This window comes from Micropterus salmoides, unplaced genomic scaffold (assembly GCF_014851395.1).
Source record: "Micropterus salmoides isolate LMB-PRFRI ecotype aquatic unplaced genomic scaffold, ASM1485139v1 Ms_hic_scaffold_9, whole genome shotgun sequence".
NCBI lineage: Eukaryota > Metazoa > Chordata > Actinopteri > Centrarchiformes > Centrarchidae > Micropterus > Micropterus salmoides.
The window spans coordinates 31,222,735-31,238,969 of NW_024044681.1; the positions used below are offsets into that span (position 1 = coordinate 31,222,735).

Below are 16,235 nucleotides of genomic sequence, written 5' to 3' on the forward strand. Positions count from 1 at the left end.
CAGCAAAGTGGGAGAAAAGATGGAAAAGTCACAGGTGAGAGGGCAAAGGTCACCTCAGTGGGGTCAAAGACATGGTCGCAGAAGGAGATGACCTCCCCCGTACACACTTCACCATCTCAACATGAAGGTGCTATGTGTTGCTTCAAGCGCAGCATAATAATCAATGACAATTTTGATAATTGATTTATTTTTATTTTTATTAAGACCTCAGGATTTGCCAGGTTTTCTTTATATTCCAGTATAAAGAAAATATTTTGGGGCTTTTTACTGCGAACCAAGCTGCAACCTCCGGGTCTGAAAATTGAACCCAATGCGTAAGTGCCTTCTTTCTAATGGCCAGCAGGGGGCAAAAAGAAGTCCGTTTGCATTGGAGTCTATGACAACATTGCCCTACTACATACTTGACTTATTACCTCAGTAAACACTTTCCTGATGAGTTCATGGTTTCAGTCACTAGTTTCATGTCTTCTTCTGTACAGGATGATGTTTATTCAGTAAATTATGGTCCCATTTAGAGGAAAATAGACAATAAAGAAGGGTATGTTTTAGAGAGTAGCTACCTTGTGATTGACAGGTCACTACCATGGTGACCTGTCAATCAGAATGGAGACGACTTGCATCCACTGCACTTTCACACTGTGTTTTCAGTTCATGAAAGTTAATTGTAACATTCTGGTGGCTTAAAAATGTCTGTTGTACTAAAAGACACGAAGGATTCGGCTGTTGATTTTTTCCGGGAGATAGATTTTGTTGTCTGTTTTATGCTAGACAAAATAGCATCACACTAAAATTACAGTTAATGTGAATTATGGATGCATTCTGCTAACCAAGCTAGCTAGTTCCACCCTCTCGTTCAAATATGGTCTTGTCCGGTCATGTCTAGTTAAAAAACAAACAAAATGGTGACGACCAAAATGCCCTTAACTCGAGGCTTCATAATGATAGTCCAGACCAATGGGTGACATCACAAATGTCCACTTATTTTATACAGTCTATGCTTCCAACACAAAATAAACATTAAAATGATATCATCATTTTTGGAAAAAATTTTAAAAAGGCACACTGCACCAATTTCGCATTCTAATTCAGTTTAATTATCGTGAGCAGTACTTCTCGAGCCTTTTACAAAACTACAAATTACTCTGACCATAGTTGTTTTCTTAAGACTTTACTTTGAAGGAAATTATAGTACTTTGCTAATTATCTTTCACTATTAGTCATTCACTTCTTCCACCTGCCATTCAGAATTTATTTTGAAAGCTTTAGCAGCAGTTCGGTTTTGAAATAGAGCATCTCTTGAGGCTCATGTTGTTGATGGGACCATATGTATACATTGACAACGTTACAAAATAAAAGTGGCTGAAACTGATGGTACAATTCTATATGTAAGCCATAAGGGTCTTGTTTAGGGGCTATTTTTATAGTCCTCCCATTAATCAACAAGGTTTATTATACATGATGACATGAAGTGCAATGAAGTGAATCTGTAGACTGAACATTCCTGTTCCGGGCTTCGTGCTACTGTGAGTGCACAGCAGTTGTATAAAGCCTTGTTGTTTCATTATCCAGTAGGGGGCAGTGTTGTTTTAAACTCCCCACAAGCTCTGTGACTACCTGGAGTGTAACGGGGGAAACCTCAGCCCAGATAGAAGAGAAGCCATCTAATAAAACCTCAACAATAGGAGATTAGTCTTCTCCACAGTACGCACTACAGTGGTCCATCTTCAAGACAAAGTCTGCTGGACACAGAACACAGTTTACTGTCTTAAGGGTGCCCTGCAGTACAGCAGGGAACAGCTATAGATGCTCCAATTTGCCCTTGGCTGTATATGCTGAAATTGCACGATGGGATAAGACGATTGGCCATTTCCTCTGTGATGCTTTCAATCCATGTAACTGAAAAGCCAAGGCCAGCCTGAGGCACTGGTGGATCTGTGTCATTCTCTGTCACTCTGAATCCTTCTACCCTTGAAAGCTGAAAACAACACACAAAGAAACACTTATAAAAGCTGTAAGCTCCACAGCATACAATGAAAGAATGAATTATGGTGCTATGGCAACCCAAAGCAACAGCAGCTGCTGCTGCAGGAATGAATGCTAGTTAAACTAATACAGCAGAAAGAGGACACAGGTGTGAAGTACCGATCTATGTCAGAATCTCAAGCAATATCTGCAATAAGAATGGGTCTGTGTGGTTTTTATCTTCATGGATGGGATGAGCAAGTATTAAGTGTACATGGGAGATCTGGGCATAGATGACTGTCAGCCAGCTGGAATGTGTGCTTACATGAGCAGGCTGCCAGGTGCAGACATGGACCTCTCCTCTCTCCTGCTTGGACACTCAAAGGGGTTACTGAAGGAGCGCTTCCTCAGCATGGCTCTTACCAAGATCTGGAACATTCACAAACACAAGCTGGTTACCAAGATGTGAGTGACATCATTGTGAAACTTGCAGCGCCTGCAATATTTCTCTCTCATAGACTGCACAGAACACATCTTTTAGTTTCCAATTACAGGACACTGCCATATTTTATGGGACACTTCCAGCAAAAGGTCACGACTTCTCTGCTCTAAACAGGAATTCTATATATGCTAACGTTATTTGAATGCTAAACGTGTTTAATGCTAACAGGCTTCTGTGCTTATAACCTGTGCAATATATTTGTAAGAGCAACATATGGGTTTTTGTGTTGGGTGCTTCCCCTCCGTCCAGGAACACCTGTCACCTGAGTAAAGGTTATACCTAAAAAGCGTTTGACGCAAAGCTGAAAGGTGACACCTACTGGATCCACAAGTGTTCTGTACCCAACACAAAAACCCATATATGGCTCTTGAAACATTGATGGTTTAGGACTTGGGGTCTCATTTATAAAACTGTGCATAGAATCCTCACTAAAAGTGTACGGGCACCCAAAAGCCAAAAATAGTAATAATAATAATAAATAGTCTCCCTTTATAAATCACAATCAACTTGAAATGTGGCGCATGTGAGGGAGCTCCATGTCCAACCCTTCAAACGCCCATAGTTGCCTATAAATGGTCAGTGAAACGCCCCTCATTAACATTAATACGTCCTGACTGCTGGAAGAAAAGGAGGCAAATTCTGACAGAGAAGCTTGATTTATTTTAAACAGTAGTAGGCCTATTCATTTCAAATAGTTTCATCCTTCTGCCATGTGAGTCGCCGTTTCTCATTTCTCCTCTTTATGTGTGTACGCATGGTTCAGAGTTTACTTACGGGACCCACATTTTCCCGTCAAGTTTGTTCTTTTCTTACTACCTGCAAGAGCTAACTTGCTAACTGGCTATTCTAGTGGAGCATTATCACTGCTGCTGTTTATTACTGGAATTCCATGTGTCATGTTGGCTAGCATGTGTTTTGCAAACTGATCACAAGTTCCACAAACAAAATTCACCTGTAAGATGACATTTTTGAGCTGTCCACTTGTGATCAGATCAGCCAAGACGCATGTTTATGCAAGCTGTAAACAGCCTGTATGTGTGCTTGTTTCCAAATGAAGGCAACATTAAAACAGTTGGTGTAGAATGTCAATTTACCCCAATTAGGAATGGTTTTCCTTTGCAGTGGTGTGTTATGGGTTATGTGAAGAACACCTGCAACTAAAGCAGAGATTTAACCTTATCGTTCTATAAAAATGGGTTGAAATGGTGGTAAACCACAAGAAATTCTTTTTAAAGTACAAGAAACTGGGGCATTTTAGAGTTGAACAATGTTAAGAGGCAACCTTGTCGTCTATGTAGGTGAACAAGGCTGCCTTCTGAAATCTAAAATCACTCCGCATTGCTGTGGTTAACAGAGGACTGCGGTTGTTAAGGAGCAGCTACTCCTGGGGCTTTACCGCTCCTGGAAATGATGAGTGTAAATGTATCAATTTGACATAAAAGTGCTTGGTGAATGGAGGACACTCAGGGTTTCTTACCACTGCAGAGAGGCTGGGAACAAACTTGACTGAATTCTGGATGTCCTCCTCTGTCACCTCCACCACAGAGCAGTGCTCCTCCTCTAGAGGCAAGGGGTCAGTGCCTCCCTGGGTCACCCACTGGTCCATCTAAAGACAGACACACACAAAAACAGATATGACATGACAGTGTTCACGACCATCATGACCAGCCTATAATAAACTGTTTCTATTATCCACACTCCACAGGTAAAGTACAATAGTTTGCAGCTGTACTTCTTTATAGGAAGTCTGGCTCTCAAGTGGCTTCATGTTTAAAATATTCCACAGGGTGACTGCAGTTTTTATTCATGATTTAGCCCTTGTAAGGCACAGCATGCATGTTTTACATTATTACTGAGAATTTTCTAAAGTAAGGCATACTGTGTGGATGTATACATGAGCACTGAGCACCAGCCAGGCAGCCATCTGTTTTGATTACTATTGTTATGCTACAAAAAACAAACTGCAAAGAGTTAAAGTTACTAAAAGCATACTTCATTGCTGCTCACAATGACAAAATTATATATATATATTTTTTAAATCAACACATCTCACAAAGACTCTCAATACTGACATTCATTGTCTGTGAATTTCAGCTCCAGCCCATTTATTCCTACTGAACATGTAGATCTTTAAAAAGATCACAAGTATAATCTTTATTTTAAAGATGATTTTTGGGGGGGATTTTTGCCTTTATTTGATATAACGGCTAAAGAGAGAGACAGGAAATGTGGGAGAGAGAGAGAGGGGATGACATGTAGTAAAGGGCTGCAGGATGAAATGGAACCTGGGCCCTGCAGTAAGGACTTAGCCTCGGTAAGCATGCTTTACCAGGTGAGGTAGCTGGAAAATATACATTTTAATTAAAAAAAAAATAATAACAGTTTGGCACTGTAATTTTCAGCAAACATTACTCAAACATGAGTAAATACTGTACAATACAACTACAGTGTATCATATATAAGAAACATGTCACCCAGACTTAATAGATCACTACGAAATTTGCATGCTGGTTTTTTTTGGAAAAGAATACAACAGGCTTTAAACTTTGGACAGTAATAATGCAACTAAACAAACAGTGTAGCAAAAGAGCTAAAATCAGCCTTTTCTTTAAATTAAACTACAATGTAATTGCATTTGATTAAAATATTACATTACAACTCCTCAGTGAATTTTGTTATCTTGATAGACTTTAAAGGCTTTTACTAAGCTGTATTTTGCAACTCTTATCAAGTAAGAGATGTGAGCGTGTGTGTGTGTTTCAGCACAAGGATATGCACGATGCCTGGCAGCCTAATTGTCTCCTATAAACACAAACAGAGTCTTTGGTGAGAAAATGACTCACTGACACATGATTAGATTGTGTCATGGAAACATGGTGGGGAGTGGGGAATGTCATCTGTCCATGGCTGGTCCTGAACCTCCCTGCCCTCTAGTACAGCTTTCTATTTTTTAATTTTTCATTAAACCTTTATTTAAACAGCAGGACACTTATTTAAAAGGATGGCCTGGATACAAGTTTAGACAGACAAAAACATTAAATGTTAAGGAACAGACAATAAAATAACATACAAAGGTAAGAGGTTATTAAAAAAAAAGAAGGCACCGGTACAGTGGGGGTATAAACAATGCAGTCTAGCAGACAGAATAAATAACTTTAAGAGGGAGTGCAACAGCTTAGAGCCACTTTATATTCATCTTAAAAGATAATGCCTTAGCGTAATTTCAAATAGGCATAAAAACACACGCAATTATTGTTGCTTGTGGAAGACGCACTTGCATATGTCTTTGAAAATGTCCATGGTATTTGTTTTTAAAAGCGTCATTCCAATAATTGAGTGAGGTGAATCTGAAGGCCGTGCAACCAAATGAAGCAGGGACAAACAGGTTTCATCATGTCCTGAAGCAACAAAACATGCCTAATGAGCCCTACTGTATGTACCGCAGTGAGGTCAGTGTCTTCTGAGCCAATCACAGGAGAGAAAAGCACAGTCGGGTTGTGTCTAACAATGAACTATGATATCCTTGTTATGATCCTCCTGAAACCATAAGTGACTAACCACATGGTCTCATTCTACCATGGCTTGCTTTGTTCTCTATGTTACCTTGATCTCAGGGATGGTGATCCTGGTGTCTGGGTTCTTGTCCAGCATCCGCAAGATCAGAGCCTGCAGCTCTTCACTGATCTTTGGTCTGCAGGAAACACAACATAATGGTTTGGGAAAATGTTTCATTTCAAAGTAAGGCCCAGAGGTAATTAAAAACAGTGTTTCCCAATCTTGGGACCACTTAAAAAGAAGCTGTGTCTACTTGCAACCACTAATCACATGCTGTGAAGAATTCAAAACCAAAGAAAATACACAGATATCAGTCATTTTTAGAAGCCATATGAGGTAAAGCTGCGCAGTATTTCACCAAGAAAAAGGCAAAGATTAGTTACCCCCACTAAGGATTTTCATAGTTGAATCTGAATTGTCAGGGATTGCCTATAGTCGAATCTGTGTGTGTTTCGGGGTTGGGGGGGGTGGGAGGTTACACACGCTACGCCACACATGTGCAGTGACATCCCCTACCTTAAGGGTTAAGGTTACAATTTTGGATTAATTCACGCGCTTTAAAAAGATTTATTCTTCTTTCTTATCCCTTTAATTATCTCATGACCCCTCAGATTTATGTTGTATAACCCTTGAGGTAGGTTCCACTGATCTTAACTGCTTTAGCAGGTGGTTAAATTTATAGCAACAAGGGCTGCTAGTCCCCTAAGGTGGTACTTCTGCAGTTGCTTAGGGGTACGTGGGAAGGTTGTGGAGTAGCTAAACTTATCTGAATATAACAGAAATCACAGTTTGAATTAAAAAAAACTTCAGCTGTAACATCTTAATATAATGTGTTGACAGCGCGTGAAAACTAGTCAGCAAACAAGCTAAAATACTTAGCTAAAAGTAATGGATAAATGGTTAAAACAGCTCAAATGAGTGGATAAAATAGTTAACGACAATGGCTATCGGGAAATGGTAAAGTCAGTGAGGGGGTTCTTGAGTTCATCTGACAAGGCTGTGAGGGTACGTCTGACAAAAAAGTTTGGGAACCACTGATTTTTAGGACATTTTGTCCTGCTTAGCTATTGCATGTGAAGTCGGTGCTCTAAAATATTTTAAACTGTGACAGCAACAATAATTGAGTTTCGCCATGTTTATGAATTTCAATGTTGAATTTCACTGACACATGGAAAGGAGTACAAGTCATTAGTATCTCAGTAAAATAAATTTACATGAGCTCAGCGACTGATCATAATGACAGTGGCAACATTAAATACACCTACAGTATAACGGCCATCGGTGCAGACAACAAGGCACCACTAACTGTCATTGATCGGTACTGTGTGGAGATGATTCCATTAGGTGATGTGATATTCTGGCCGGGAGGAGGGTGATGTTTAATGAACAAGCTTTCCGCACAGTCTCTTGAGCCCACTGGGGGAAGAGGGTTATCATTAACAACATAACACCCTGTCCTGACACATAATCCCAACTGCCACTAATCGCCCCTCCACATGTGCTGTGTTTATACTTCATCAGTGTGTTCCCTCAGTCTATCACCACGGCCAGCCTCTTCCTGGCTCCCTTTCTCTTGTTCTCTGGCATTTAGTGTTATTCAGCCAAGGAGACCATATTTTTTGTTAACCTTTGAGCCAAAAGGGAGATACGGGAAGCACAGGGGCTTGTATGTGTCCAGGCCACTGATGCCCCCGTTTGCTTTTTCAATGCTTGTTTTGATCACATACAGGTGACATTTGCTGTGCACTGGCTGCTGTGAACAAGCTATTTATATTTTTGTACGTGCAATTTGTAACTTGGAAAAAAAAAAAAAAAGAAAAAAAGAAAAAAAAGAAGAGAAAGGTTTTGTGCCTATGATGCAGATGAGAAGATAGCAAACGGTGAAGACAATGACTGCAGCTGGAGACTGGAGGTGGCTGTCTCTTTTAATAAAGTGAAGGAGAGGGAAGGATGCAGGAGATGGACTTACATTTCTGGGAAATCCACAGGCTTAGTCCTTATCTTATTGTGCAAAGCCAATATGTACTCATCAATAAACGGGCACTGCAGGTAGAGCAGAGGAAAGACAGTGAAAAACACAAGGAAGACGCACTGAATTACTACCGCGTCAGAGAAAATCTGTATCCCTAAAGACAACTAACAACAGGAAAACAGCTTCTAGTACTCATTAAAATAAATGATGGCACTAGACGGCTGCTGTATCAAACAAAAAAAATGGGTGATGGATAGTGTTCCTACTAAAATACCGGTGGGTGCTGTTAACTAGAATAAGAGTGTGTGAAATTAACACTTATCCCAGCCTCTACTGCTGCCTTTGTGGACCAGATGTTGATAAGTGACTGAGAGACAGAAAATGTGCAGACTTGCCTTCCCAAAGACGAAACAGTAGAGAGTAACTCCCATGGCCCACACGTCCAGCGCCTGTAAGAAAGTGCCAGTAGCGATATTAAATGCGACATAATGGCAAACAGACTGAAAAACATGCATCTAGAAAGACACTGCAGCGATCCACACCTACTTGCACAAACGAACACGATCTCCTGGAAATCAATTTCTAGCAAAACTATTCCCACATTTCCTTGATAGATATGAAATGATAAAACTTGTCCTCCGAACCTGCGTAATCTATTTCACTGCTACAGATTTGCTGAGGGGGTTTAAGTGACATATGAGTGTCAGATATTAAATATCTCACTGCTGACTTACACCAAAATCAAAAATGTTGGTGCATAATGGACACAAAGCTGTCTGGAACATGGCTGGAACAAATCGAAATCAGGAAGAATGCATGACTAATCAAAGAAAAAGGGACCAGTTTGACTGAATATATTTCTTGAAAGCTTGAGGAAAAAGCAGGTTGAGGCACTTGAATGCCTCTTACATCCTTTCTGTCTGCAATCAAATATTCTATTCTGGCCACTCTTTCATGAGCACGCAAGGTCCTTCCTTGCCATTGGTAATGGTGATGTTCGTAAATCAGCTGGTGGAGTTGATTCGCAAGCCTCAACAGATGTTTCATTCTGCAAGAAATATGGAGGAATTACCTCAATCATGTCCTCCACTAGTAATTAAATTTTTAATGTGTGATTGATTGGTTTGCCAATACTGTGAATTTTTTTGTAAAGGGAGGTGGTAATCAAGTGAATCATTATGGAGGAGTGGTGGGTTATCCCTGACAAACATGACTGATCACTGGTTGACTGTAAAAGCATCAATGTAAGTTGTTTGTTTTTTAAACCGATAGCCTTATTCCACATCTTGACTCTGGTAATGGTGCTGCTCTCAGCTGTAATGCTGGCTTCCTAGTTATTAAAACCAGAAAACACACAGGGGAAAAGACTGAAAATGACAATTCGCTCCTTGGATTAGCAGGCCGCCAAAGGTCTAAAAACTCATCTTGGTTTAATGGTTCTCATTTTTAAATCATGAGGTTAAGGCTTAAGCCGGCAGCTGCTGTAACCACAGTACAGTTCATACTCAGGCACACTCACTGAATCCCAGATTGGCACAGATAAAGCACTTCACATTTATGTATGAATCAAGAGCTTACTCACTTTTCCACTGAAACTCTTTCGGGTGTCTGAAAGGGTCTCTGGTGCCATAAATGCAGGAGTGCCAGCAGTGCTGGACAGCAAAGCATCGTTGCCCTCAAACTGGTTGCTGACCCCAAAGTCTGCTATCTTCACACGGCCATCATCCCCCAGTAACAAGTTAGAAGGCTTGATGTCCCGATGGACAATCTTCTGGTAGTGCACTGAGAAGTAGAAAAGGAAAGTAAACTGTTGATTTTTAGAACTACTACTAAGTCCTGATGATGTTATTATTCCTTGACCCTTACCAGTAGTGGGGCAAAAAAAATATTTTTGTCCTAAAGGACTAGAAGCTAAAGGAGGCATCTCCTCGGGGGAAGTGTGAATCTGCCAGTAAGATTTTTATATTTCTTCTTACCAATCATCCTCTGGAGTCTATACAATCCGGAACAAATTTCATGGAAAGTAAGCCATTTATTTTGGAGATGCTTTTCATAAAGTGCGTTTGTTGCCAAGCAGACAGTCAGGAAACTGACTGAAATCAAATTCATTAAGGAATGATGCTGTGGGGAACATGAATATCCACAGCAAATGAGGTGTTCAATCTGACCAAAAGCTGTAAAGATATCATGCAAGAAATCAGTCTGAGCCAACCTGCTGGACAAACACCCCAGCCACTATGCATCCAGCATCTAATATGGACACGCACACTACAATTATATACATAAAATAAACAGAAACATATTTAAAATAACACAGAAAGGTGCATTAAGTTGTGTTTTTTGTTAAATTACATTGCTCTAATGGTCAGAAAAATAATGTGTCATAATGATTTGTTTTAAGAAAAATGCGTAATGTGATGGCTGTGAACTTAGATTGAAAATTAAGTAAATATCTGAGCATTAACACTCCACAGCCGTCTGAAGCTAAGCCCTGGACACTTCACTGATTGGATAAGTGTTGCCTTCTAGTTTGAGGAGGTCTTATTAAAACATGAAGCACTTGACTTATTAAAGGCCTTGGCAATTAAACATTGTTAGCACACTCCAATTAAAAACACACGTCAATGAACCTACAAAATGACTACGGATATCTATAATTTAGGCTGATTTAGGTTTTGGAAGTCATGCTATTTCAGTCATTTTGATGCAAACGTCTCCATCAAGAGAAGGTCAACAGAAGTCCCTACGTGCTGAATATTAAATAAATAAACAAATAATTATAAATTAAATAGTCGTATGAATTGTAAAATATATAAATGAAACAAACATTTATGAAAAGAAATTAAGAAATTATTAAAACTCAGCTCATCATTTACAAAAACACACTTAGAATATCTATAATGAAATAAAAATGTACAATTGAAAGTGTTATTACGAAAATGAATAATGAAACAACATTTCATAATGAGTTGAGTTTTGGTAATTTCTTTTTCTGCAGTTTCTACTTCACATTTATTGTTTTCATTCATATTATTTTTTGTTTCATTTTGTCTTATTTATTTAATTAATATTGAACACGTTGGAGTTGCATAATTTGTAGTCACCACAATGTTGGTTTGGAAATGTGTCCTTACTGTAAAAATATACTTTATAGCAAGATACTCCAAGTAGTATTTTATCCACGGTTTAGTCCGCAGTTTTATTGATATAAACTGACACTCTATTTCAAGAGTGTCAGTTTTTCAATTTTCAGTGTCAATATTTCAAAAGCCAGTCATCTGCCCTGCTGAAGTACCCTTGAGCAGGAAATGTAGCTGACCCACAGTATGACTCATGAGGTGTAAGCACTAAACAGATGTGTGAAAAAGTGTATACATACAGTACATGAATATGGTTGTTTCATGAAGTCTCTGTAGCATTGTTTTCAAAATGGACCTCAAAGCTCAGAAAGAGGCTCTATTGATCCCCAATCATTAGGCCCATAGCCCGGTGAAATGGATCTAGTGCGGCAAATGAGGACGCAGCTTGAGAAAATCTGTTTCACTGAACAGAGTACTACATAGTATTGATGAGGTGGACAGCACACGGCCAGACCCCAGGGACATGGAAACAGAAGGTCAGGAACACTTTGTTCTTTTAGATAAAAAAGGTTGTGGCTTTTACACTTTGACTATCATAAACAGAACGATAGAGAGGAGAAGTTTAAAAAAAATAAAATCTAATGCTTTCCTGGCCACTACAAACACCTCCAAAACTGCATATAGCTCTTTAAAAGGCGGCACCAGAGAATTGATCGCTTAAATGCATCAACTAGTTTCACCGGTATGTTTCACAGACTCAAAGACAGGCCTTGTCCTGCCTGAGATACTTACGGTACTCTATACCCAGGATAACGTCTCTGAAGTGTAACCTCGCCTGCTCTTCTGAAAAAGGACTGTCTGTGGGCACTTCCATCACAGGACTACAAATCCACACAGGCAGCAGCCAGGCAGGCAGTGTAGAAAACAAACAGACAGTGAAACAGACAAATCATGTGTATCATTTGTTTCAGTATTAGCACAGGAATTTGACATTCAAATGGGACACACATCGAAACAGACACAAACACCCTGATCAAACATCACCGATACTCAAATCTGTGGTAAAGACAAATATCTTTATCTTCTTTGTAAAGATGCCAAACCCAACTGCACCAAAAACAGCTTAGTATGAGTGTGCAGGACATAAATAAACCACTGTCTGCTTCTAGAGAGACAGTTACAACTCTGATGTCTCATCCCATCTCAATATTAATATTCTATGACACTGTAATTTAGTTTTCTGGTTTTACTGTGTTTAATAGGGAATTCAGTTATTACTATTGATTGATTGATTTTATTCATCAATACAAATAAATAAATACAGGATAAGGGCTTCTTGTCATTTTCTTTCAGGAACTGTCAAAGATAACACAAGAAAGCTAGTATGCTTATTTCCACTGTGGCCCTGATGCAAGGGGGCACTATCCGTCCACTATAATTTAAATCATATATATGAACACAAAGGATACTGTGGTGTTGTTAAAATCAGAGATCAGCCAATCTAAGGTGATACCATTAAGAGCAGCATGTACTGAGCAGCCTGGATCTGTTCCAACAATGCTCACTGGACTGTTTTGTGTGGGTTTGGGGTTTTAAACTAAATATCCATTACAACCCTACTGATCAAAAGAGGAGTTGTATTTTTCCATTCTTACAGTATCTTGGTATACTCAATTAAACAGTGCTCTATTGCCCAAAGCCATACTGAATATACATTTGAGTTTAGGGCTGTCAATGTTATGATTATTAAGTTCCATCCATCGTCCGCCGCTTATCCTGCATACAGGGTCGCGGGGGGCTGGAGCCAATCCCAGCTGACATTGGGCAAAAGGTGGGGTACACCCTGGACAGGTTGCCAGTCCATCGCAGGGCCACACATAGACAAACAACCAGTCATACTCACACCTACGGACAATTTTAGAGACACCAATTAACCTATCCTGCATGTCTTTGGATGGTGGGAGGAAGCCAGAGCACCCGGAGAGAACCCACGCAGACACGGGGAGAACAAGCAAACTCCACACAGAAAGGGGTTTGCACCCACGACCTTCTTGCTGTGAGGCAACAGTCCCAACCACTGCACCACTGCGCCGCCATGATTATTAAATTAATCTTAAAAAACAATATTTTCATAATGTTAACCCCACCTCTATTTAGTATTGATAATTTGAATATAAACATTTACTTAATGGACACAAAGTGTATTTATAAGGAATTTTTTTAGCATTTGTCACAAGCTGCCTCTCTGTCCCTGACTGCCACACTTTAATGACCTCAATGCTACGTTATTTTTGGAATCTATTACTATTCGGGAGTTAGACTCTAATCTGTGGAGCCAGTAAGTTCTTATAAACATTTTTGTAAGAGTCAACCTTGTAAGATTCCCAGAGAAGACAGATATCTGCTAGCCTGACGCCTGAGCTACTGTCATTATCCTTGTCAATCTAACTGTGGTCTCCCTAACAAGGACAGTTACATAAGAGAAAGAACTATAGCTGAAAGGTCAGTGAAGACACTTGTGGGGTCAGCTAATGACTCCAAGCTAGATGTGTCTTACCTTCCCCTGTTACATTAATTAACCCCCCTAAGAAATATCTTTTAACAACTATAACGATTGTGTGTTACTGGTTGTGTCACAAACACACACCAGCAGTATGAAAAGAAAACGCTCAGACACTCAGTCTCCTTCAGTGCTTACACTGCATATAAAATATGCTTGTGATTTTTTACTAGGAAATTTGGATTTTTTAATAATGTCCTGACATGGGTTTAAAAATGTTTGTAAAGCATAAGAAAATATTTATATAGTAGATGATCACAACTATTACATTATTGCACACGTAATAATTGTTTAAAAAGAAAACATAAATAAATTAGCAAATCACATTTGAGGAGCTGGAACCAGCAAATGTTTTAACATTTTTTGCTTAATAAATTACTTAAATGAATATTCAATTATCACAATTAGTGGCATTATAGATGAGTCAGTACAATTTCAAGTCAAAACCCATTTAATGTTATTCACGTCCTTGTTAGTTGTAGTATTTGTCATAGTCCTCTGATGGCAGTAAATGTAGTAGTCATAGTACTTTTTTACTACTGTTGTGTCAGTAGTACAAATAAGTACTGCAGTTAGAAGTGGTAGAATCAGTTAGTACTTGCTCAAGCAGTATTAGTAGCAGTAGCTGCATCAATAGAAGTAGAAACAGTAGTAACATTAGCTCAGTGAATGAAAGAAATGGTAAAAAAAAGTTTTTATTAGTAGCAAAAGCCACTCCATCAATATCAGCTGTATTAAATCAGATCAACTGTACATCATCTTTCCGCCCGGGGTAACAAGAAAGCAAACACTCTCTCTCAATATGAAAAACGCTAACAATTAGAGCATATCTTCTTATTAAAAGGAGAACATCACTTATTTATGCACATATGTGAAATGATACCAGTTATCCCCTCCCACCTCCATTTTGTTAATAACAAAAGGTGTCAAGATTATTTGATCATAAGTTTTAAGTGATGCAGCAAGGAACAGCTCAAGCATAAGGACGTGAACATTTACACAGCTGACTGCCACCGGTAATAACTGTGAAAACCTAAGAACATCATGAATCCTTTCGAAGCCTGGAATGGAACAAACACCAGCACTGTGTCGGCTTGGAGTAATGAAGGAGAGCACCGCGAAGATGGAAGGAGGAAGAAATGAGGAAGAAAAGGAGGAGGGACAGAGGGGAAGAGACGTACATTGTTTTAAAAAAGGACACGCTCTCTACTCACCCCTTAGGCATCAGCTCAAACACTGTCAGAAAAAGAGAGGGAAATAGGAACATGTGAGGCTAAACTATTTATTCATTCATTCATGCATTCATTCAGCTGGGCTTGACCACTGCTGCCACTAAGGCAACACCCCAGCATCACATCATCCATTTTACAGGAGCATTGAATTAGCTGAATGTGCCACATAAAGCACAACAGGCACCCTAACTGTGACCTGGCACTGCTGATGGAAGATTTCTGCATAATGTGAGAGCCCTGAGGTGGTGTGGAAGGAAGCGAGACATGATTTGAATTATGAATACGTTACGTGAACACTTGTTGGTAGGATATGTGCCAAAGGCTGAGAGGGGGCAAAAATAGACTCAAAAGATTTGGACAAAGAAAATGTGGTCTGCATACCCATGTGAAGGTTGTCCTCCGCTGGATCATCCAGCACCTGCAACATTAACATAATCATCATGACTTTCCAGTTGAAAACCTCAAGGTCCTATACCTTGCAGTTCACACCTACCTGTACCTAGAAGTGGATTTGAACAATACAAAAAACGATAATTTTTTAAAGCTGGCAATATGTATTCAGGACCCAAAAATTGCCCAATTCAAAAAGAATTTTATTCCTTACATTGACTAAGAAGAGTTATATGAGGAAATTGTAATGACAACAGCTGCTTGTAATTCTAAACAGGTACTGTAGGACATCGGTGAGAGCTGTAATTTAAAACACTGGCTTGCATGGTTTGTGTAAATTCATGGCTTTGCAGCAGACAGTTGGCCAGGTTCATGGCCGGCATAACCTGCTATGGGTACAAGTGGGCTGTTGGGCCCCCTTTAGCCCCAACTGACCCTTCGCTATTGCTTCGACTGTTGCTAAGTACGACAAATTGTCGGACCGGTTGGATTTATCATGGTGCTGTCTATGACTATGATATGACTCCCTGGAGAAATACAGTCTAATTTTTGGAAAAATAAAAAAAGCAATCTCAGAAAGGAAACAGAGGGGTTTGCATTATGCCTTTGAGGGTTTTATTCAGGCTATCAAACTGATGTGAAAGAAATAAAGACAGAAGCAAAAGCCTACCGATCACAAAGTAAAAGTGAAGCACCGCATCATCTGATGATTGAGACAAAGGACAACGATATTAAGGATTAACACCGTTTCTGTAAAGCTGGATAGGTCTCTAATCACTATTAAATCATTAAAAAGCAGTAGGGCTTTATAAAGTTACATTCAGTAGAAAGTAAAGTTAGGTTGCATTAGCTACTTAACATTAGATTAGGAACAGTCTAAGTCTACATTTTTTTGGATATGCTTTAGGTTTAGGAAAGGGAATAAATCGTACTTCTCTTTCCAACCTCTCTGGGTAAGTGCCCCAGGACCAAATCTTGGAAA

At 39.4% G+C, this 16,235-nt stretch overlaps 1 protein-coding gene across 4 annotated transcripts in view; it reads right to left on the reverse strand.

The window, feature by feature from the left end:
• camkk1a (calcium/calmodulin-dependent protein kinase kinase 1, alpha a) overlaps window positions 1-16,235 on the reverse strand; it is a 70,269-nt gene that overhangs the window by 3,336 nt on the left and 50,698 nt on the right. For 3 of the 4 annotated variants that reach the window (XM_038707489.1, XM_038707488.1, XM_038707487.1), the window contains 9 exons: window positions 15,245-15,281; window positions 14,846-14,867; window positions 11,864-11,952; window positions 9,574-9,773; window positions 8,387-8,440; window positions 7,989-8,062; window positions 6,068-6,155; window positions 3,942-4,070; window positions 2,288-2,391 (listed from right to left, as the gene is read on the reverse strand). In XM_038707489.1, the coding sequence (XP_038563417.1) occupies window positions 2,288-2,391; window positions 3,942-4,070; window positions 6,068-6,155; window positions 7,989-8,062; window positions 8,387-8,440; window positions 9,574-9,773; window positions 11,864-11,952; window positions 14,846-14,867; window positions 15,245-15,281 (797 nt within the window). Of the gene's footprint in view, window positions 1-12; window positions 1,976-2,287; window positions 2,392-3,941; window positions 4,071-6,067; window positions 6,156-7,988; window positions 8,063-8,386; window positions 8,441-9,573; window positions 9,774-11,863; window positions 11,953-14,845; window positions 14,868-15,244; window positions 15,282-16,235 lie in introns of those variants that run through there. The other variant, XM_038707490.1, reaches the window with a different exon arrangement.